Below are 22370 nucleotides of genomic sequence, written 5' to 3' on the forward strand. Positions count from 1 at the left end.
AAGTGAAAAGACTGAGCTTTTCTTTTAGAACTGACTTCCTATGGGTGTGTGAGAAGAAGAGCTTCCTTCAGGGCTAACAGATTAAATTCGGTGTGGCATCTTCTTAGCTGCCCTTGTGGAGAGGCAGGGCAGGTGGCCGGGACAGTGGGGGTGGTGGATGGGGAGGGGCTCATCTTCCACCAGTCATCATGAGAATGCTTTGTACTAAAACAATGTCTGAGCTCAAGGGTAGGCCCAGCCCGAGCACAGGCTGTTCTGGCTGTGCAGGTGGTGGATCGATTGCTTCATGGAATTAGTTGGGTCATGGTCTTCAACCTCTTTGGAAACAGCTCCTGTTTTTTCCCTTCTTTTCTCTCCTTTGTTTTCCCTGCCAGCTCCGCCCCGAGAATCATCTCTCCCAGTGGAGAAAACCAGGAGGCCATAAGAAAACTTGGAACAATTAGTTCCTCCATTTCCCCCAAGGAGCTGCAGGAGGAAGCTTTTGGTCGGAAGGATGTAAATGTTGATAAGAATCTTGGGGGTTCCTAGAAATACGGTGGGGAGCACAGGATGGAAGGTGAGTAGCAGGCAGGACCAGCGCAGCAGTTGTACTGGAGGCTGAGCAGAGCCAGACCTTCAAAAAACAGGAAAGGCCATGGAGAGGGTTTGCAGTGAGGGGCTGATGGAAATTAGTCCTTCAGGGATAGTTATTACTCTGTGAATCCAAAAAATAAAGTCTGTTAATTAAAAAAACAAAAGCAGACCATATGGTTGGACAATAGGATATGCAAAGTTAGAACTGCTTTGAGAAAAACCAGAAAGGATGCTCACTGGAAATAGAGTCCCTAGCAGGAGGCCTTGCACACAGCTGGAGTATGTGCCATTGTTTGTGGGTCACTGCCTTTATCTGCTGTCCTGTTCTACCACTCGGGTGCTGTGTGACTTTGCAAAAGTTACATGACTTCTCAGGAGCGCCTTCATAAAATGAAGCGGGTGGACAGTAACTGAGGACACACTCTGATCTGGGAGTCTAGATTCTGTCATTTAATTCTTTTGATTTTCAACTTTTCAAATGAGACTAGATTTTATGATGTTTCAAAATGGGAGTCAGAAAGGCTCCTGCAGGTGATCTAATTCATTATTTGTACATTTTAAGTGTGAAGTACATTATATAGAGAGGAAACATAAACTATATTTATATATTTCAGAGGATAATAAACTATGCACTCACGTACCCTCTACCAAGTTTATGAAGTAGGATATCCCAGCACTGTTGAAGCCTGTTTTCTTTTCCCTAAGAGCTCCCTCTTTTCACCCTGACCCCATCAGTGCTTTACCTCCTTTTTTAATGGCTTTACCACCATACTTAGATGTATCCACAGCAGTCTGTATTGGTTTTGGGGCCTGGGTCTGAACTGCACAGTGATGGCATCTTTCTGTACCTACTCTTCTGTGCTTGCTAATCCTCAGAGCACTGTGTGTCAGAGACTCGCCCAGGTCCACGCAGGCAGCTGCAGTTCACTCATTTTCCCTGTCACGCTGTGTCCTGTGATCTGAGCAGGTCACCATTTATCTGTGACACTGGTGAGGGACAACTAGGCTGCTTGCAAATCTTTGCTGTTGTGAAAATGCTGCAATGAGCATTCTTGTACCTGTGAGGGGATGGCTGCTTCTAGTTTTTATTTCTTTCCATTTCCATTCCCATGGATTCCCATAATCAACAATACTTGACATGTGACGAGCAAATGACGCATAGGAAAAGATATCTTATTGTTATTTTGTTTCATTTCCCTGATTATTAGTGAAACTGAGAAGTTTTCATGTTTGTGGACCATTTGTGTTTTCTCTATTGTAAAATGCTCACTGATTTTTTTGCTCATTTTCTTTTTCCTTTGAGATTTTTTTCTTTATGTGTCTTAGAATCAAATCCCTTTTCAGTTGTTATGAATATCTTCTGTAATTTGAGGCTTGTCTTTTTTTTTTTTTTCTTGGAGACAGAGTCTCCTTATGTATCCCAGGTTGGCCTCAAACTCAAGATCTTCCTTCCTCACAGCCTCCCGAGTACTAGGATTATAGGCATGTGTCACTATACCCAGTGAATTCTTCTTGTAGTATTTCTGATAAATTGAAGTTCTCAGTTTTTAATGCTGTTAAATTTATCATTCTTTTCCTTTATAATTTACACTTTCTGTATCATGTATTCAAAAATAAAATTAAAAAAAGAAATTCTTCCCCTACCATGAAATCTTAAAAAAGGTATTTTCTATATTGTCTTCTAAAAGTTTTATTGTGTTACTTTTAACTTACCTGGAGTGGGTTAGTGAACAGTATACAGTAGGCACCAATTTCCCCCACGTGGAGAGTTAATCATGTCAGTACTGTTTATCAGGTAGTTTAATTGTTCCTCATTGATCTGCAGAAAATACGTTTCTGTCTATGTGAAGGTTGTTTTGGTTTTATATTCAGTTTCATTGGTCATTTATCTGTCCTTAATCCAAGACACACTGCCTCAATAGTTTATACAGTAACGAGTGACAAATTATTACATAGCCAAGGCCTCTTGTCTTTGCTGCATTCTTTAGGAGCGTGGGATTATCTCTGGCTCTTTGCCAAGAATACAGTTTTAACTGTGTTCTTAATTTCTATGGGAAATTTAATGGAATGTATTAGAATTGCCTTGAATCTACAGTTCAACCAGGGTAGAACTGTCACCTTTTAAGTATTTCTTCTTTTATTTAGGCTTTCTTTTTCTGTAGTACTAGGGATTGAACTCAGGGTCTCACACTTGCTAGGCAAGAACTCCACCACCTGAGCCCCAGCCCTTTGGTTTTAGTCTGTTTCTTTGTGACTTTGCCCAGCTGGTCTGGAACCATGACCCTCAAACCTCCACCTCCCAAGTAGCTAGGATTACAGATGTGTATTAACTACCACACCTGATCTTACGTTTTATCGTCTTTCTTAGGATGCTTTATAAATTTTAAAATGTTACATTTTTTGTCATAGAAGCTTATACAACTTTATAAGATTTATTCTTAAATTAAAAAAAATTTCTTATTAATATAAATGGTTTCTTTGTTATTAATTGCATACAGAAATATAATTTTCTTTTCTACATTTATTTGGTGTCTAGTAAACTTATAAGCTCTTTTACAGATTTCCTTTTTGGTATTAGTATTTGAGAATGCATCTCTAGAATACTAAGACTCTTTAGAAAAACCTACCACAATAACCTAAAAGCATTAAAAATAATATTTATGAAGATACTGCCAAGTCATTGTGTTCAGATTTTCCCAATTATCCCATCCTTTGTCTCTTTTCTTTGTAGTGATTGGCTGAGTCAAGAGCCACCAAGGTCCTCATATCACACTGGCTGATACGGCTGTTAAGCATCTCTGAATCTCCCTGCTCTTCCCTTTTATTTTTCTCAATAAAAGTATTTACTGAAGAAACTGGATTGTTTGTCCTCCAAATTTTCACAACTCGGATTTTTCTGGTTGTATCCCTACGGTATTCACTAACTTGTTTTCATCTCTTTTCCTGTAAATTAGAGCTGTATCTAGAAACTTCAACTGAGATTCAGACCTGCACCTTTATTTAGTTACTGATTTATTTGCAACACCACTTTAATTTTGTGTACTTCTGTGTTTTGGAGGGGGTGGTGATGGATAGAATGGCTACTGAAGATCATTGTCCTAAGGCATCACTTCAGAGGTGCCAGATGTAAGACATTCTAGTTAATTCATTCATTACTTGGACTGTTTCCTTAGACATAAAATTTCCCTCATTGACCCTTTCTTATATTTAAGCATAGTTAGTACAGAGACAGGTTAAATGTTTGATTCTTTACCTTGTTTCAGAATAGAATTGTTATCTAAAAATGAGGGGTGGTGGAGTGGCTCAAGTGGTAGAGTGCCTGCCTAGCAAGCATGAGACCCTGAGTTCAAATCCTAATGCCACCAAATAAATAAATAAATAATGATTAATGGTTTCTTTTACTTATTTTTATGAACTGATTTTTAAATTAATTTTGCTAACATTATGCTATGGAGATAATTATGCTGTCTAAAATTAACCCCAAATTTGCCTTTTTTCTTTCCAGACCATTTATTTCTATATCTTACTGTTCGGAACTCTGATCCCATGTTGAACAGAAGTCAGTCAGTGAATGTTGTTCCTTATCTTAAAGGGAATGTTTTCAATAATTTACCATTAATTATGCTGGCTCTATTTTTTTGGTGGACATAACTTATCAGTTATGCCAGCTTTATTCAATTTTTCATACTTTTAAAAACTCATATGAATAGGTACTGAATTTTATCTAACATTTTTATGTCTGCATTAAAATAATCAAATTATTTTTACCCCTTGATGTCTTTAAAGCGGAAATTCTTAGCTGGGTTTTCTTTTTTTTTAATTTTAATTTTTAATTTTTTTATTATTCATATGTGCATACAATGCTTGGGTCATTTCTCCCCCTTGCCCCCACCCCCTCCCTTACCACCCACTCTGCCCCCTCGCTCTCTCCCCCACCCCCTCGATACCTGGCAGAAACTATTTTGCCCTTATCTCTAATTTTGTTGAAGAGAGAGTATAAGCAATAATAGGAAGGAACAAGGGTTTTTGCTGGTTGAGATAAGGATAGCTATACAGGGAGTTGGCTCACATTAATTTCCTGTGCGTGTGTGTTACCTTTTAAGTTAATGCTTCTTGATCTAACCTTTTCTCTAGTTCCTGGTCCCCTTCTCCTATTGGCCTCAGTTGCCTTTAAGGTATCTGCTTTAGTTTCTCTGCATTGAGGGCAACAAATGCTAGCTAATTTTTTAGGTGTCTTACCTATCCTCACCCCTCCCTTGTGTGCTCTCGCTTTTATCATGTGCTCAAAGTCCAATCCACTTGTTGTGTTTGCCCTTGATCTAATGTCCACATATGAGGGAGAACATATGATTTTTGGTCTTTTGGGCCAGGCTAACCTCACTCAGAATGATGTTCTTCAATTCCATCCATTTACCAGAGAATGATAACAGTTCGTTCTTCTTCATGCTTAGCCGGTTTTCTAACAATGAGACAATTTTGCGTTTACAGAGTAAACCCAATTTGGTTATGTTATTTTTTTTCACAATTTTCTGGACTTAGTTTGCCAATCTTTTTTTAGAGTTTTAAAGTCCTTGTTCATTTATGATATTGATGTGTGACTGTCTTTTCTTTGTTTTGGCTTTTCTTGTGCTGTGTTAATGAATGAGATGGGGCCTATTTTCTCTTTCCATTCTTTGGAAGTTTCTATAAGATTTAAATGATCTGTTTTTGAATGTTTTGTAGAACTTGATTGCAATGCTGGTTCTGTTTTTTTTATTTTATTTTTTTGGTAGCAGCCTTTTAACTACCAATTCAGGAGTTCAATGTCTTGGATGGTTATAGGACCACTGAGGTTTTAAATTTTCTTCTTGAGCAAGTTTCAGTAATTTGTACTCTATGAATTGATAAACTATGTTATCTAAGTTTTGAGACTCTAAAATTGTTTATAATATTTCCTGTTCTGTTTTTTACTTTAACAGCACCTATAGCTATGTCACTATTTTCATTTTTCAGGTGTTTATTTCTGAATTCTTTCCTTTTACTTGAATAAACCTGCAAGAATTTTGTCAATTTTAATTGTACTCTAAAAGAATCCATTTTTGGCTTTATTAATCCTGTCCATTGTGGTTTTCTTTGCTTAACATCTATTATTTTCTCCCTTCTATTCTCCTTGGATTCCCTCTGTTCTTCAAACCTTTAGAGCTGAATACTTAGCTCATTAACTTTCAAAATTATTTTCTACTGTGATTATTTAAGGCTATACATTTTCTCTGAGTACTAATTTACATTTTATAATGCAAGTTTTTGATCCATGATATTTTTGTTATCTTTCGCTTACAAGCATTTTCTAATTTTCATTAAGATTTGGCTAACCATTGCATCTGACATCTCATTTCTTCTGTTGGGGATCATTTTCCTCTGCTTTCAGAACATATACTGAAATTTTATTTAATGAGAGTCTGTTGAAACAAAATTCAGTTTTTATTGTCTAAAAATGTTTTTACTTTGCCCTTGTTCTTTTAACAGTTCTAATGAGAAACAGTTAACATATTTATTTCAGCAATTTAAAATGTTCAATTCAACCGTATTTAACATATTTTTAGTATATTAAAATACTATCATTACCTGAAAAAAATCATAAACCTATTAAACATCATTACTTTCAAGTTGGGCACAAATGCTCATGCCTGTAATCTCACTGCTCAGGAGGCAGAGATCAGGAGGATCATGGCATGAGGCCAGTCTGGGCCAAAAAGTAAGTGAGACTACCTCAACAAAAAAAGTTGGGCGTGGTGGCGCTTGTTAGCCATCTATGAAGGAAGTATAAGTAGGAGGACTGGGACTTGGCAAAAACTCAAGACCCTATCTTAAGAATAACCAAAGCAAAAAGGGGCTGCAGCTGTGGCTCAAATGATAGAGTGCCTGCCTACCAACTGAGAGGCCCTGAGTTCAAACCCCAGTACTACCAAAAAGAAAAAAAATTCATTACTCACCTTTCTCCACATCCCCAGCTCTCAGTAACCACTAATCTGCTTTCTGCCTCTACATGTTTGCCTTTGCTGAACATTTCATATATGTAGACTCCTATACAAATGAGATGCTGGAGATGGCTTTTTCACATGTTTTCAAGGTTTGTCCATATTGGAACATGTATTATTAGTATTTCAGTCCTTCTTATTGCTGAATGTGTCTGGCTCTGCAGGTATAACACATTTTATTTATCTATTTTGACTGATGGATATTTGAGTTATTTCCCCTTTTTGGCCATTCTGAATCATACTGCTAAGCACATTCACATCTGAGCTTCTGTGTGAACATATGCTTTCATTTCCCTGGCGTATATACCTAGGAGTGGAATTTGGAGCTCTATGATTAACCTTTTGAGGAACCGCCAGACTCTTCTCCAAAGGAACTGCACTGTTTTACTGCCCACCAACCATATATGAGGGTTCCAATGTCTCCACATCCTCACTGACACTTGTATTATCCGTTGTTTGGATTGCAGCTATCCTAGGGATGGGAAGTGGTAACTCATTGTGGTTTGATTTACATGGCATTAAGCATTTTAATGTACTTATTGGACATTTGTATAATTTCTTAGAGAAATGTCTTTGCATATCCTTTGCCTATTTTGAAATTGAGTTAATTGCCTTTTCATTATTAAGTTCTAAGAATTCTTTCCATAGTTTAGACACAAGTGTTTTATCAGACATATGACCTGCAAACATTTTCTCCCATTTTGTGGGTTATCTTTTCCCATTCTTGATGGTGTATTCTGGAACAAAAGCGTATTAAATTTTGATGATGTCTAATATACTTATTTTCTCCTTTGCTGTTCATGATTTTCATGTCATATCTGAAAAGGCTTTGCCCAACTCAAGGTCAAAAAGATTTATTCTTGTATTTTCTCCTAAGAGTTTTACAGTTTTAGCTCTTATGTTTAAGTCTTTGACTTTGAGTTAATTTTTTATGTATGTGTGAAGAAACAGGGTTTTTTTTTTTTTTGTCTATGGATATTCAGTTTTCCCGGCATCATTAGTTGAAAAGACAATTATTTCCCTATTGAGTTGTTATGGCACTGTCATTGAAAATCAACTGGCCATAAATGTAACTGTTTATTTCTGGACTCTGAATTCCATTCTATTGATTTGTATGCCTATCTCTGTGTTAGTGCCACACTGCATTGTTTATTGTAGGCTGGTAGCAAGTTTTGAAAGTGAGAAGTGTATGGGTCCTCCAACTTTGTTCTTACTTTTTAAGATTGTTTGGGTATTCTATGCCCCTTGAGATTCTATATGCATTTTAGGATCAGCCTGTCATTTTCTGCAAAGAAGCCAGCTGGGATTTTGACAGAGATTATGTTTGCTATGGTCTGAATTGTGCTGCCCCCAAATTCTTATGTGGAAGCCTTAACCTCCAGTGTGATGATATTTGAAGATGTGACCTGGGTGAGTAATTAAGTTTAGATGAAGCCTTGAGGGTGGATTCCTGTAAGAGATGGAATTAGTACTCTTACAAGAAGAGACACCAGGGAGCTGTCTGTCTGTCTTTACCATGTAAAGACACAGTAAGACAGTGGCCATCTATAAACCAGGGAGAGTCCTTACCAGAGCCCAACCATACTGAAACCCTGATTCTGGACTTTCCAGTTTTCGCAAGTATGAGAAAATGAATTTCTGTTGTTTAAGCCACCCAGTTTATGGTATTGTTATGGCGCCCTGGCCTAAATAAGCATTAAATTTGTAGAGTCATTGAACGGGGTTGTTGGAGTAACAATATTAAGTCCCTCTGATTCATGAACATGGAATGACTTTTTGCTTGATTTGGACTTCTTTAATGTTTTCTAGTGGTCATAAATTTTGTTAAACTTATTCTTATGTATTTAATTTTCGATTCTATTGTAAACAGTATTATTTTCTCAATTTTATTTTCAGATTGTTCATTGACAGTACATAAAAATATAGTTGATTTTGGCCATTGATATTATCCTAAAATCTTGATAATTTCTTTATTCTTATAGTGTTTTTAGTGTACTCTTTAGGATTTGTTATATGTAAGATCATGTCATGTGCAAATAGAGATAGTTTTCCTTTTTCCTTTTTGATATGGATGCCTTTTATTTCATTTTCTTACTTAATTAACCTAGCATGAACCTGCAGTGTAGGGTTGAATAGAAGAGGTGAGAGCAGACATCCTTGTCTTCTTCTTGAGCTTACAGGGAAACATTCAGTCTCTTACCATTAAACAAAATGTCATCTGTGGGGTTGCCTTTGTTCTAGAAAGATAGCTTCATGCATACATAATCCTACCTTGACAGTTATTTCTTTCAGTACATGAAGGATATTATCTACTGTTTTCTGGTTTATTTGTTGCTATTAAAAAGTCAACTGTCAGATTATTTACTACATATAGCCAGATGATCTTTTTATCTCTGGTTACTTTTAAGATCACCTCTTCGTCCAATGATCTGAAGTTTCACTCTGATGTGTGTAGGCATGTTTCTTTTATATTTTTCCAGTAGGGTTGTATTATACATTATTTTATAGTGACAGAAAATTCCAATACACAGAGTCTTTAAGATTCTGATTCTGCTCTCCATTATTCTGCTGACTATCTGTTCTTGACGATTTGTGCATTGTTGACTGCGAATTACTCATTTTCTTAGTAACATAATCTATGGGAATTCTTTGTGGTTTGGAGTAAGGTTGAGTTCCTCCAAAGAGGATCTCCTACTCTAGACCGTATTGTTTGCTTCTGCCATTTGCCAAATGTGGGGCTTTTTAAAGTTACTGTTTGACTTAAAAAACTATACCAAACACACAGCATAAATATCATCCATGAATCATGTAAGGGATGGATTATCAATAGATAGTTTTCTACCAGTTTTATTCCCCTCTATGCAATGGGAAAGTTTTCTTGCCATCTCCTTCTTCAGAGCCACTTTATTTCTTATCCATTATACACTAAGAGTAAGATTTCTGCATGAGGAACTCTCAACTGCACATACAGGTCTTCCATTATATTCTAGGCTCGGTGATTGCCTCTATTTCCCCATGATCCACTTAGACATAAAGGATAAAGCTCAAAGTCTCCAAGGTTTAGCACAAGCTATGAGGATGAAGTTTGGCATTGGTAGTCATGCCAGGAGCTCTTTTTGTTTTGTTTTGGCCTCTGACGATTCCTTCCTTTCATAGCAGCACAGTGGCACATGTTAAAAGAAATGTATAGAAATTTTAGAATTTTGAAATGAGAGGGCTTATTAGGGTAACTAACTCCTTACTGTTTACTGCTGGAAGCCAACATCCTATCATTTGTTTTACCTGTAAGCAAGCTGACATACAAAATATTTAGAAAAATAGTGGCCTATTTTCTCACTTAAAATCTCCTTTGAAAGAGATGCTATTGCCATTTGTAGCAGATTGTCAAAATGGCCAAAGGATTCCCTTTCTGGATTCACACCCTTGAAATCTGATGCTACAGATCCTCCCACAAAAGGCAAAGTCTGTTTCCCCATGACTTGAACCTCAGCTGGCCATTTGACTTGTGTTGCCAACAGCAGGACATTGACACATGTGACATAAGTTGAGACTTGATAGATCTTATTTGTTGCTGCTTGCTCTCTTCTTGCACTTGGAGCTCTGAGACCACCATATAAATGAGCCCAAGCCATTTGGAGTATGAGAAGCCACATGGGGGCACAGGTCAACTATTATGTTTTGGTATAAACAAAGGGCATGTGATAACACTTTGTTAAGAACACAACTGCAGAGTCACATACCATCCTTACACAATTTTATTATTTATAGCTTTTGTCCTGCTTCAGTTTCTGAGGATGTACAAATAGTCACTCACCAAGACACCCTTGAAATTCAACCTGTCCTGAAGGGGTTTGCCAATGCTCAGTATAAAATTAAAATCTCACCAATTAAAACATATTCCACACATGCTTCTATAAACAAATCAGGGAATATGAATATGCATTTGCTCATTGTGGAGCCCAGCTGGATCATGAAGAAAGAAGTCTAGAATTTTTCTCCATGGCTGGGAAAGCCAATTTCAGACACAGACACGTAAGACTGAGGCAGTTTCTGATCTGAAAAGATCTGGGAGTTTCCACTGACTGTAAATCAATGTAAGTCAGTGTAGTAGCTGCTCTGGAAGTCAATTTAGTGTCAGACACATAAACAGAAAAGCAGCGCTTGCTGTAATTGGTGGTACCTTGAGAACTGTGATCTCTTCTGGGCATCATGCTTTAAGAATGATAGTGACAACCTAGAATGGATCAAAGAGGAAGCTTCCAGAGTGACAACACAGGTTGAAATCATTTCAGATAAGGCTCAATTCAAGGACCTACAATACAGTTTGACATGGGAAAACCTGGTTACAAGTATCTGAGGTACAGCCACAAGGAAAAGCATAGTAAGTTTCACACTTTGTGAGGCTAAAGCTGGGAGCAACAAGTGGAAGTGGCAGGTTTTAGGTCAAATATTTTCCAAACCCACAAACAACCCACCATCAGAATGGCTGCTCTGTGAGCAGGGAAGCCTGGATGCAGAGAATGGGAAGTGGGGCAGGAGAGGCATTTGTCAGGGATGCTGTGGGAGGGAGTGTGATCCCCTGGCCAGAGGACTCTCCGTGCTCTTTCAGTTGATCCTTCTTCTTGAGGAACCCTCACCTAATCTGAGTCTTGGATTCAGCCAGGGGTAAAATGTAGCAATGAGAGGTGACCTAATCTCTCTCTCTCTCTCTCTCTTTCTCTTGTTTGGCAGCACAGGATTTGAACTCAGGATCATCATGCTTGCTAGGCAGGCACTCTTACTGCTTGAGCTACTCCATCAGCCCTGAGAGGTGACCCAGCATCTATCTGCTTCAAATCTTACAAAAGTTGAGATGAATCTTCTCCCTTGATAAACTTAACTATTGAGGACTGTCACAGAGTAAGTACTCATCTCAGACCCAGGTTGGGTTTTAGTCAAGATGGCTTGCACTGTCATTTACTCTCAAATTATAGGCATAGCTCAGGAGTCTTTTCAGATGTGTAAATTAAGCTTTCAGGATTGTTTTTTCCCCCAGGCCAGACCTCTCCCTCTGAGGTCACCAGGCTCCCTCTGTCCCCCATACCCTACAGTGCTCTCATTCTAACCTCCTTCTTCTCTCCAAACTTATAAGAGAATTCTTATAAGACGAGGCTCAGGGAAATCTTCATCAGAACTTTATAGATATCCCAATGGCCTGTGGCCTGTGTTTGATCTTCCTGTCCCTGAGGCATGTGCTGGCAGACAGCATGGCCAAGAATCTGAAGTAGGAGCTGGGAAATTGGGCCTCTTACCTTGACAGGTGAAGCATCTGATGTGGAAGTGGTTGTTGTGGACGCGAACCACTTCCCCTTTGCAGGTGTCTCCACATCGGTAGCACTGGATGACACTGGAGCTGCCCCGGGGATTGTAAGGATTCTGCTGATAAGGAACTGTAGGAAGAAATAAGAGGTCACTAGCCAGAAGGCTCTAGCTCTTTATGAAGTCTTCCATAAGACATTATCTTAACCATAACTGCTTAAAAATGCAGAAAGGGTAGAAATGATTAGCCAAAAACCAACCAAACAAAAAAACCCCATCAGGTTGAGTGTGAGAAGCTAAGGAGTAATAAGTGAGTGGTAATAAGATGTGACTCCATAAGCCTCCTTAAGCAGGCAAAGACTTAGGAGTGATCAGAGCCCTTTCTTGCAATAACAGAGGCCAAACAGGAAGTTGAATACAGTCAAGTGCCACACAGCAACATGTTGGTCAATGTCAGACACATGACAGTCTAATGTCATTGCTGACTGACATTGTCCTATAGTATTGTCCTGCTGCAACACACTATTCACATATTTGTGGTGATTCTGGTGTAAACAAGCCTACTGCACAGACAGGTATGGCACAGGAAATTATGTACAGTACCTAGTACTTGACAGTGATAATAATGTTAGTAGTTTTGCATTTACTATACTATCTTTTGATTATTTTAGAGTCTGTTCCTTCTACTCTTAAGAAAAAACTTTACCATAAAACAGTATGATGGCAACACTCTCATATAGCTCATGTTTACTGAGTCTCTTGATTGCAAGAGGCCACGTTGGGTGATTGACCTCTCTGGCCTATCATGCGCTGATGTTTGCACAATGAGGACATCATCTAATAATGCATTGCTCAGGAAATCCTGATCCTTAAGTGGTACATGATTGTATTTCAAGGAAAATGATCCAGAAAGAACATTTCTTGGGTGATCAAAATTAGGTTCCAGACTTGTCAAAGGGAATTTGGGTCTTGTAATTGACTCACAGGTCTCAAAGAAATAGTGGCCATTTCTACTATTGGCCACTTGCCTCCACCTGGCATTTGAGTGAAACAAGTTACAGCTCCTCTCTGGGCCTAGTCCTCACATGTGTGAAATGAAGGTGGTTGGTCAATGGTAGCAAATAAGGCATGATGGGTGGCTCTGTGCCTACAAAGAGGCTGTTGACAGGACTCATCTTAAAACTGCCTTTGACCGGGGCTTTTCATAAGACTAAGAAAACGTTCAATGTGTACGATTAAGAAAAAAGGGCTGGTAGTGATTGTGATGGTGCTAAATTCACTGAGAACTAGTGTGCTGTGGTCAGCATTCGGTAATGCTTAAGAACTCTACTAACTACTGAGTCTGTTAATCTCCTCTTAAAACCTGCTCATAGTTACTTCTTGAGATCTCCTTTCCCTGAAGTACACTTGTCTTGAGCATCCTAAAACCTGGTCATCTGGCATTTAATAGTAGATACCTGCCTAGATCATAAAATCTTAGGGTTGGAAAGGTATTTGCAGCTGTGTGATCCAACTTCATTATGTATGAGCTGCTAAGTTAACTTTGCCAGCAAGAAACCAAAACTTCTCTCTTATAGGCAGAACCTAGTTACCCTGGGGAGAAAATTTCCCAGTTCCTCAATTCCTGCTCAAAATTGAACCAAAATACCTGTTTATATGGTATTTGAAGTCTCATTCTTGTCTTAATTGTAAAGATAACCACCTGGCTGAGGGGGCATTGAAATCTGTTATTTGCCCAGGGAGAAGTCCTGGCCAAGTATTTTATAACTTAAGCTGGACTCACAGCAGCCTTGAACTACAGAGGAAATTAGAGATCAAATCTTTCCGATGTTCTTGACCTAGTGTGATAGTTTTCTGTTCATTGAAATTTGAAAGTTTTGCTGCAGACACATAACAGATTGTACATGGTAACTTGGTTGGCAGTGAAATGTGAGTAGAATTTGTGTGTGTCCCTTCCAGTTGGAAGCCTTAGGTGCCATGTGATCTGTCATATTGCCCTTCCCCTCACCCAGCAATGAGTGACAGATGCCCCCAGTGATGCACAGGCTGCATCAGTCTGGATCCCTAAATGAGAAGTCATGGAGCAGAACCCAGAATGAACAACAATCAGTCAGCAAGAACAAGTTTTGTTGTCATGGCTTCAAGACTTTTTTGTTGCTGAAGCACAACCAAGTCTATCCTATTTGATCCACCTGTGATCTGATACATCTTTCTAATTAAATTTGGTGTAATAGTATATTATCCTCTACGTATTTTCAAAGTAGTCTATGATCTCTGTAGCTGTTCTTATCCATTCTCTTCTTTTGAAAGACAAGGAACAAGAAAACAGGATTTCTAATTGTACACTACTTACAAGTATCCTGAATCACACGTGTAGTGTAGGACAAAAGGTTGGTTGCTTAATTCTGTACTGTCTCTAACAATTCTGATAACTAGAGTGGGAGAAAAATATACATCTCACAAGCTTCCTCCCTATCATTCAACTCTTTTTTCTGTCTTAAATTCAAGACAAAAATAAATGAATTAACGAGTTAACTAACTCATCAATTAACTCATTGAATGGGTTGATGTGAATACGTGCACCACAAATGTTCAGTGGTGTCACGATCATTGCATCATCTCCACAGCCCAGAGCGATCCTTCCTCATCTCTAGAAAGACCACACTCTCTTTAGTCCAATCCCTTTTTCTTCCTTTTCTGATTCTTGCTCAATGTCCTCTGGAAAATATTTCACTCCCTCTTCTTCGTCCAATTTGTGAGAAAAAATATATACTGTTTATATGAGCAACGTGGATCTGCCATTGCCCAGGGAAGCAAAGCTGTGAGCCTGAAATGAAATAAGAATGAGCACTTCGATCACCCCTGCTGACGGCGAGAGCTTGGAATATCTGAAGGTCCCTCCTGAAAACTGTACAGGTTTTCATCTGCCTCTTCTAATCCAAGCCACCTCAGGGTTCAAGAACCAATTTCCAAGATCAATTTGACTTTTTCTAATTTTATTCGATTTTCTGGGGGAGTGGATTTGTGAGTATAGTCCTCAGTAAGGTAGAACTCAGTCTCTGAAGCATGCAGATAAAAAGAAAAAAAGAAAGAAAGTCAAAGTGAGGGGATGGATTAGGAAAATGGGCCCTTTTGGGGCAGAAGTACTAACTCTGCTGTTCCCCCTAGGATGAGGATGTTGATTTGGGGGTGTTGCGTGTGGTCAGCGCTCCAGAAGACTGATGTTTCTAAACTGACCCAAAAGAAGAAATTCAGGCATCACTAAGTTCTTCCAGATGTAAGTTTGTGATTATAAAAGGGCAGAAAAATTGATGTTCCAGGTGTGGCAGGGCTTTCCTTTTCTAGGCACTCAGGACAGACATCCCCAATACCAGCCCTTCATTATGAAGTGCTGTCTAGTAAAGCTTTCTGAGACACTGCATGTTCTATGTCGTCATCGTCCAGCATCACAGTCATTGGCCACTTGTGGCTGATGGATACTTGAAATGTGGTCAGTGTGACTGAGATACTGGATTTTAAATGAAATTAATAGGAACTCTGGGGTCAGGGAAGCAAGGCTGAAGTATGTCACATCTGATCCTGCTCTGAAAGCCACCTCATTTCCAGTGATATTTTGTATTCTTGGCTAATTAGATTAGGAACTTAATCAAATCTTATTCTGTGTGTAGTTGTGTACTGGGGGGGAGGGGAGAGCGTGTGTCGTTTCTTCCCACCAATCTATAACTTCCGTAAAATGCTGATTTTGTTTCAATGTCACGGATAGAACCCAGGGCTTTGCACATGCTAAACAAGCACTCTATCATGGGGCTCCATCCCTTATCCAAAATGCAATCTGACTGTTGAGTTCATGCTGGTCATTATTTCCAATAATTTTTATCTCAGGAATTACTAAGGTTTAGTCACACGATTTATAACATTTTTCTTATAGGCAAAAAAATTTTGAATTCAAAGTTGATTTGCACACAAATTTTCAAATTACCTTGTACGTTTAGAGTGGTCATAAACTTCCTTATACATTAAGAGTGGCCATAAACCTCACAGGACATTAGCACTGTTCAATTGTGAAATAATCCTTGACATTGCCAAGTTTAGGCATATGCGTTATGTGATATGTTCCTAAAATACACGCAGGGAACTTCTGGCTTCTTTTAGAATTATTTGGCCAATAAAGGGCACCCAGGAGAGACATTCTTATTACCAGCATTTCCAAAATGCTGTCAGAGCTTTCTGAGAGGCTGAAAATGTTCTATGTCTTAATAATAGTCACCAGCCATTTGTGGCTACTGGACACCTGAAATGTAGATAGTGTGACTGAGAAACTGGATTTTAAATTAAATACATTTTAATTAATGTAAATTTACATTTAAATAGTCACATGTCACCATATTGGACAGTAAAGCTGATAGTTTCAAAAATACACCACAAGGCAGGGGGGACAGAAATTGAACCTGGTAGAATCACACACATATAAAAATAACATGTATGAATTAATTTGAATATAACACCTCTGATTGAAAGTACTTATTTTTATCCCTGAAGAGTTTTTAAATTGTATTTATAAAACAATTTGCAATAGGAATAAACTATACACACATTTACTCATCCTGAATTTGATCTGGAAATAAAAGATCACTGTAATAAATACAGATTTAAAAAAAATAATCACAATTTTTGGACATTGACTGATGTAATGTTTCTAAGAATAAAAGAAAGGAAATCAGCTGGCAATGACTGTCATTATAATTTTTAAAGACAAAATCAGCTACTGAGTGTCTTTGAGATGAAAAGTTATGGGTCTGAAACAGCTCTCTTTTATACACATACCAAATCTTTAGAGTACTGCAAGAAAATACGTCTTAATTCTACAAGTCCATTTGTAAGGTAAGTTCTTCCCAAATACTACAGAGATTATTTGAAGACCATTTATGTTAGGTCAAAATACCATATTGGAGAAGAGGTGAAACTGACCTCCGGTAAGTTAAGGGAGTGAGTAAGCTGAGCACAACAGGCTGATTTCATATCCTGTTTCTATACCAGCGCTCCCCCACTTGCTCTGTCTTTCTTTGCATCCATGTGACTTATAGCACTGGAGGTAACCTGAGTTCCAATTCCCTCTCTGTCATTACCTAGTTTTCTAATTTTGGGCAAATCACCTAACTTCTCCCATCTCAACTCCCTCCTTGGTCACCAAGGAGACAGGCAAGGTGATTTTTAAGGCTCCCTCCAATTAACAAAAGGTTCTGTCTTTGTGTGTACGCTTCTGTGTTTCTTTTTCTTCCTCTATACTTGCTCCTCTGCAGTAGCTGGCCCCACATTAAAACTAGACTGTGTTTTATGGTATCAGATTTATTAGTCTATTTTAAAAGTAGATAGTGGCACCATTTCTCTCATAAGCACGACATCCTGAGTTACATTCTTTTTGCCCATGTACCACCTGCAATTTTTTTCCTCCCCTTAGGATAACTTGACCTTGGAGATAAAAATGCTCCCACATTTTACTAGTGTGTCTTTAAGATAGTCTTTGAAAAGGAGGGGTACCTATGCTACATTGTAGCACAATTAAAGGAGTGACAAAACTGATGAGGAGACAGGCATACCAACTGTCACTAATTGGTTGGAAGTGTAATGAAAACAGACGAGCTTCTGGCTGGAAGGTGAGACATCAAGCAGCAAATCCAGCAGTTCAACAATGAGCTGGTGAAGGCCTGGGGCCCAGGGAAATGCACATGCAAGTGGGCGAGGGCACAGCAGTTGTCATACCACCTCTTTGTGACTTCATTAGGGCCCAAAGTACACTGAGTGAGTTCACAGGTATTGCCTAAGTCCTGAGGAGACCCAAGTGTGGATCCAGGCATTTCCCAGGTAGACGGCAGTGCCTGAAAGTTTCAAGTGGGTCCATACAGAAGTGGATCTGGCAGTTTACAATAGGGGTGCTGGGTTTGATTTTGAAACTGCATCAGGACCCATGGTGTGATCCTGTTTCCTACAGTGAGACACAGAATCATGAAATCCTTGCACTGGAAGGGGTGAGAAGCACACGGCATGGCGCGGTTGTATGGATGCTGGAGTCAGGTGGACTGTGTGTGGATTACAGCCCTGACACTTGCTGGCTGTGGACTGAGCAAGCTACAACACTCTGAGCCCTCAGTTTCCCTGTCACTAGAGTGGGAATAACTCATTATTTATGAGTATTAAATTACTGAAATCATATAAAAGTGCTTAGTGCATGTCTGGCCAAGTAACTTGAACTCAATAAGCAATAATTAATTTGGGTGCCGGTGGCTCACACCTGTAATCCTAGCTACTCATGAGGCAGAGATCAGGAGGATCACAGTTCCAAGCCAGCCTGTGCCAATAGTTTTTGAGACCCTATCTCGAAAAAACTTTCACAAAAAGGACTGGTAGAGTGGCTCAAGGTGTAGGCCCTGAGTTCAAATCCCTGTACCACAAAAAATTAATATTAAAGGATCTTACCTCGAAGCCAATGAAGGGTAATCCTAAATTACCCCTACCAGCTAGTCATTGAACTTGGACCAAACATTTCTCAAATCCATCTTTGGACAAGTCCAGCAAAGATTTCCTGGTTTTCCCTTCCTGCTGACTGTCAAGATAAAGCTTTTGGCTGTAGACCATTCATCACCTTAGATAACCTCTTCTTCTCCAGAGCTTTTTGTTTATGGGTTTCTGTGGGCTGCAGAGGTGGGTGGCTGACATGCTTTTGATATATCCTGCAGAGGAATGCGTGAATTGGGTGTTTCCTGCTATGTGGATGAGAGCGTATGATTGATGTATTTTGGGCACATCTGCCGTTTCCAGGGGGACAAATTCCCTCGTTTGTTGTGTGTATTTACTTAGAATAAGTGAGTTACTTGCTGCTTTTGATAACCCCTGCGGGCCATGCATGTGTCATTTCATTGCATCATTTTATTGATGCTCCTTGAGTGGAATCAGATTCAGAGCAGAAAGGGCCTGACAGGTCCTTTATGTACACTAGCTTGGGAACTCCATGAGGGAGAAGACCACATCTTTCTTGGTTACCAGTGCCAGGCATGCATAAGTGCTCCTCTTATTGTGTCATGGTTTCCTTTATACTTGCTGAATAAAGAAAGAGTAACTGAACCAGGTCTAGAGGAGGGGGTTCACCACGAGCAGGTCTGCCAGGATAACAGGTAATATGTAGAGTGGCTCCTCTCTGTCAGGAATTGTGCTGAGCAATTTACATATAGCCTCCCACTGAGTTTTCATCACTCAAGAGGGGACACGCTTCTCCTTATTTTATGGACAGGGAAACTGACGCTGAGAGCTGATGTTATTCATACAAGATCACACAGTTAAGCAAATGGTTGGGACAGAACTGAAGCCCACAGTCTGACTCTAAAACATGTGCTCTGATCATTAAGTTCTACTGCCTGCAATGCAAATGTGCCTCAGAGGTTTCTCTGGGGGGAGTGATCTTGGGGGGAAGGTGGCTAAAGGGGTCTCTAACTTACCCCTGACAGCTACCATCCATTACCCAGCTGGTTAAAACAATAATTTAAAAAACTTTAAAAATAGTGATTAGACACAATGACCCGCCCCCTACATATATTGTACAATTCTATGCACTAATAAAAATGTAAAAAAAAAAATAGTGGAAGGTTCTTAATTACAGAGCAGGAAACAGGGAAAGGCAACTCAGCATCCTGGCAGAGAATGAGGCAGCCATGAGAACTGCTCCAAGGCCAGGACATGTTAGCCTTGAGCAGCTTCTCCAGCATGGGCAGGTAAAGCCTGACAGGTGTGCATACTGGTTTCTGAGAGACACAGGCTCTGCAGGTGTTAGTGCTACAGCAGGGCTGAGGATTAAGTTTTCTGGGAACCTCCTGGGTCCCTCCACAAATGGCCCCAGTTAGGTCACAGGTCAGTAACACAGTCTGACACTCAAGAGGCTATTGTAAAGCTTCTGTAGCAACAGAAAGTCCTCCCATCTTGCTGCCAGGCTCACTGGCACAGTCCTTGGTCATAGCCACCTTCTTCCAGAGAGTGTTGTCAGCACATGTGTCAGAGAGGCAAGCTCTGCTCTTGGCCAGACAGACTGCTCCTGTCTCACAGCCCCTGCCCCATAGGACAACTATGGCAGAAGGATCTGGGTTAGACCTAAAGCAAGATTCCTGGCAGTGAGCATCATGAGCAAGGAAGCCCAAATAAAAAATAAAGGACTGATTTCTTCTAATTCCAGTTGGTTCAAGTTGAATTACATCTCTCTCTACATCCATATCTAATCTATATCTCTTTCATGGTAAGAGGAAACTATATCTGAATCATTTTGCCCCACCCGTATGTCTCCTCCCTTCCTGTCTGCTGTTGACTGTGTTTCTGTTCATGAGCCCAACCCAGAGGCCCAGCACTGGGCCTCTTTTTAAGGACTCAAATAGATCTATGCTCTTGTTCCTTGCTGGGAGAGTTTCCTCCTTCCCTCTGGGCTTGGGAATAATTTTGTTAGCTGGGGTACAGGGGCCCTTTCTGTCCTCCCTAGTTTATGCTTTGTCCAGAACATTTAGCTTTGTAGTAAATCCTCCCTGTTCTTCTGAAGATGCAGGCTTTGGAAATTCAAAAGCTAGGAAGCCACTCTTTGGTCCCTGCTTTCTGCTGCCCATCCCTGCCCTGAGGCCTTGCTCACTGAATGAAGGCAAGGAGTAAGAGGGGTGGTTGCAGAAAAAGCTAGTTAGTTTTTCAAAAACACCATCTGGCTCTTGGTCATGGGGTTTTAAGAACGTGATATCCACAGTTGTACATGTAGGAATGGCCCAGGAACAGACAGGAAGCTTTGCTGGAGAAGGGGAAAACGTCTTTAGGTGTCTGCCAGCCTTGATATTTTCCTACATTGGAGTGGGGTCCTGTCAATCAACACCAGTTCTCTTGTCACTCTGACTCTGTCCCTCCTCACTTTTATAAAACCCCAGTCAGTGACACTGAGGAGCCTGGAAAAGTAGCTAAAAATGTAAAATTGAGCAATTACTATGTGCCAGGCACTGTGCTAAGTGCTTCATAGGTATCTTCTCATTTAATCTTCACAACAACTCCATGAGACAGACACCATATGATCCCCATTTTATGCAGGGGAAGACACAGAGAAGGTGATTAATTTGATTGAAGTTGCCACACAGGTGAAGGTGAAAGCTAGGGTTCAGACAGGCATCAGTAGGTCTGGGAGAGGCTCAGTTTTCTCTTCTTTCCTATCTCTTCTATGGGACTTTTCTAGCAGAGCCTCCTTCTGCCAAGTGCATCCTAAGAGAAAGAAGAGGAGTCGCTGGACTTTGGGGCCTGCCCAGGCATCCTTTACAGCAAGAATGGAGCTGCCTTGCATTCTAGCCTGGCAGCCCCTTTCCAACAGCTTCACAGCTTATCTGAAAAATACTATTTGGATTTTGTCTGGGGCCCTGGAAACCATGTTGGAAAGAGGAACTTCAGGAAGCCGGCAATTGTCTTCGTGCTCTGGGTGACTCAGTGCCTTGGCCTCTAAGCCAGAGGTTTAGTACTTACACAATGTTTGCTTCCTGAGACCCTGGCAGACCATCAATCTCTGATATTCTACAGGGAAAGCCAAGGAATATTAGCTGTCAACCTGGCTCCCCTTGACGTACAGGGTTTCAGAATGGAGGGAACATAGAGAATATCCAGTCTTCTAGAAACATCTAGAGGTTACTGGAGACTTTTTAAAAAAAAGCTATGAACTCTTTCTTGAAGGGAAATGGTTAAATGTCCTCTAGGTTATATTGAATCTTTTGCAAACCATGCATGGAATGCAAACAAATGCTGACCTAATGGTCATTTAGGGAAACTCTCTAGACTAGGGGTGCTTGCATTGGATGTGGCTCCCAGACATGCTTTGTTTGGGTGGCCTGGTGTTTGTTTTTAAGGTCACACAGATCGCCATGGTTCCTACCTCTTCCTTTTGCTGTGTCCCTGGCACTTGAAGACATTAGGTTGTGAGTGAAGCTGAAAGCCCATGCAGATTGACTCAGAGCCAATGGACCACTTACTTGTGAGTCCCACCAACCTCAAGGCAGTCCCAGGGAACCTTCTGACCGATTCCATCCATAGTCCCACCTTTACAGATGCAGTCCTGAGACTTAGAGAGGGGAGGAACTCATGTAAGATCCCCATCATGCTTGTCACATCAGGACCATTGGGGAAATGTCAGTTACAGATCAGGGGCACTTTGCCAGAGGGCAGGGCACAATGAGGCCTAAGTCAGGGAATTAATTACTGAAGCCATTTTAAGCATGCTTAATTCTCATATGGTAGAGGTCTCCTGAGGCCCTCTTTGATGTCTAAAAGTGCTTGTCCATTGCTCAAAGTCCTACAGAGTTCCCCTGGATGGTCTCTGTAGTCATCTGTGCACTAGAAGCTTGCTTCGTGACTGGGAGAGGTTCTCCCCACAGAAATCTGACTTGCCCATCAGGCTTGCTCTTCCTCAGCCTGTGAGGGTGAGTTTACGAT

The 22370-nt window shown here is 40.1% G+C and overlaps 1 protein-coding gene across 8 annotated transcripts in view; it reads right to left on the minus strand.

The window, feature by feature from the left end:
- The window catches only part of Ablim3 (actin binding LIM protein family member 3), a 113673-nt gene that overhangs the window by 61353 nt on the left and 29950 nt on the right, over positions 1-22370 (minus strand). For all 8 annotated transcript variants that reach the window (XR_012449002.1, XR_012449003.1, XR_012449001.1 and 5 more), the window contains one exon: positions 11882-12019. Coding sequence is in view for 1 of the 8 variants with exons in the window: in XM_020170012.2 (XP_020025601.2) it covers positions 11882-12019 (138 nt within the window). In the remaining 7 variants the exon portion in view is untranslated. The remainder of the gene's footprint in view (positions 1-11881; positions 12020-22370) is intronic.

The sequence above is a fragment of the Castor canadensis genome, chromosome 6, assembly GCF_047511655.1.
Source record: "Castor canadensis chromosome 6, mCasCan1.hap1v2, whole genome shotgun sequence".
In the NCBI taxonomy this organism is placed as follows: Eukaryota; Metazoa; Chordata; class Mammalia; order Rodentia; family Castoridae; genus Castor; species Castor canadensis.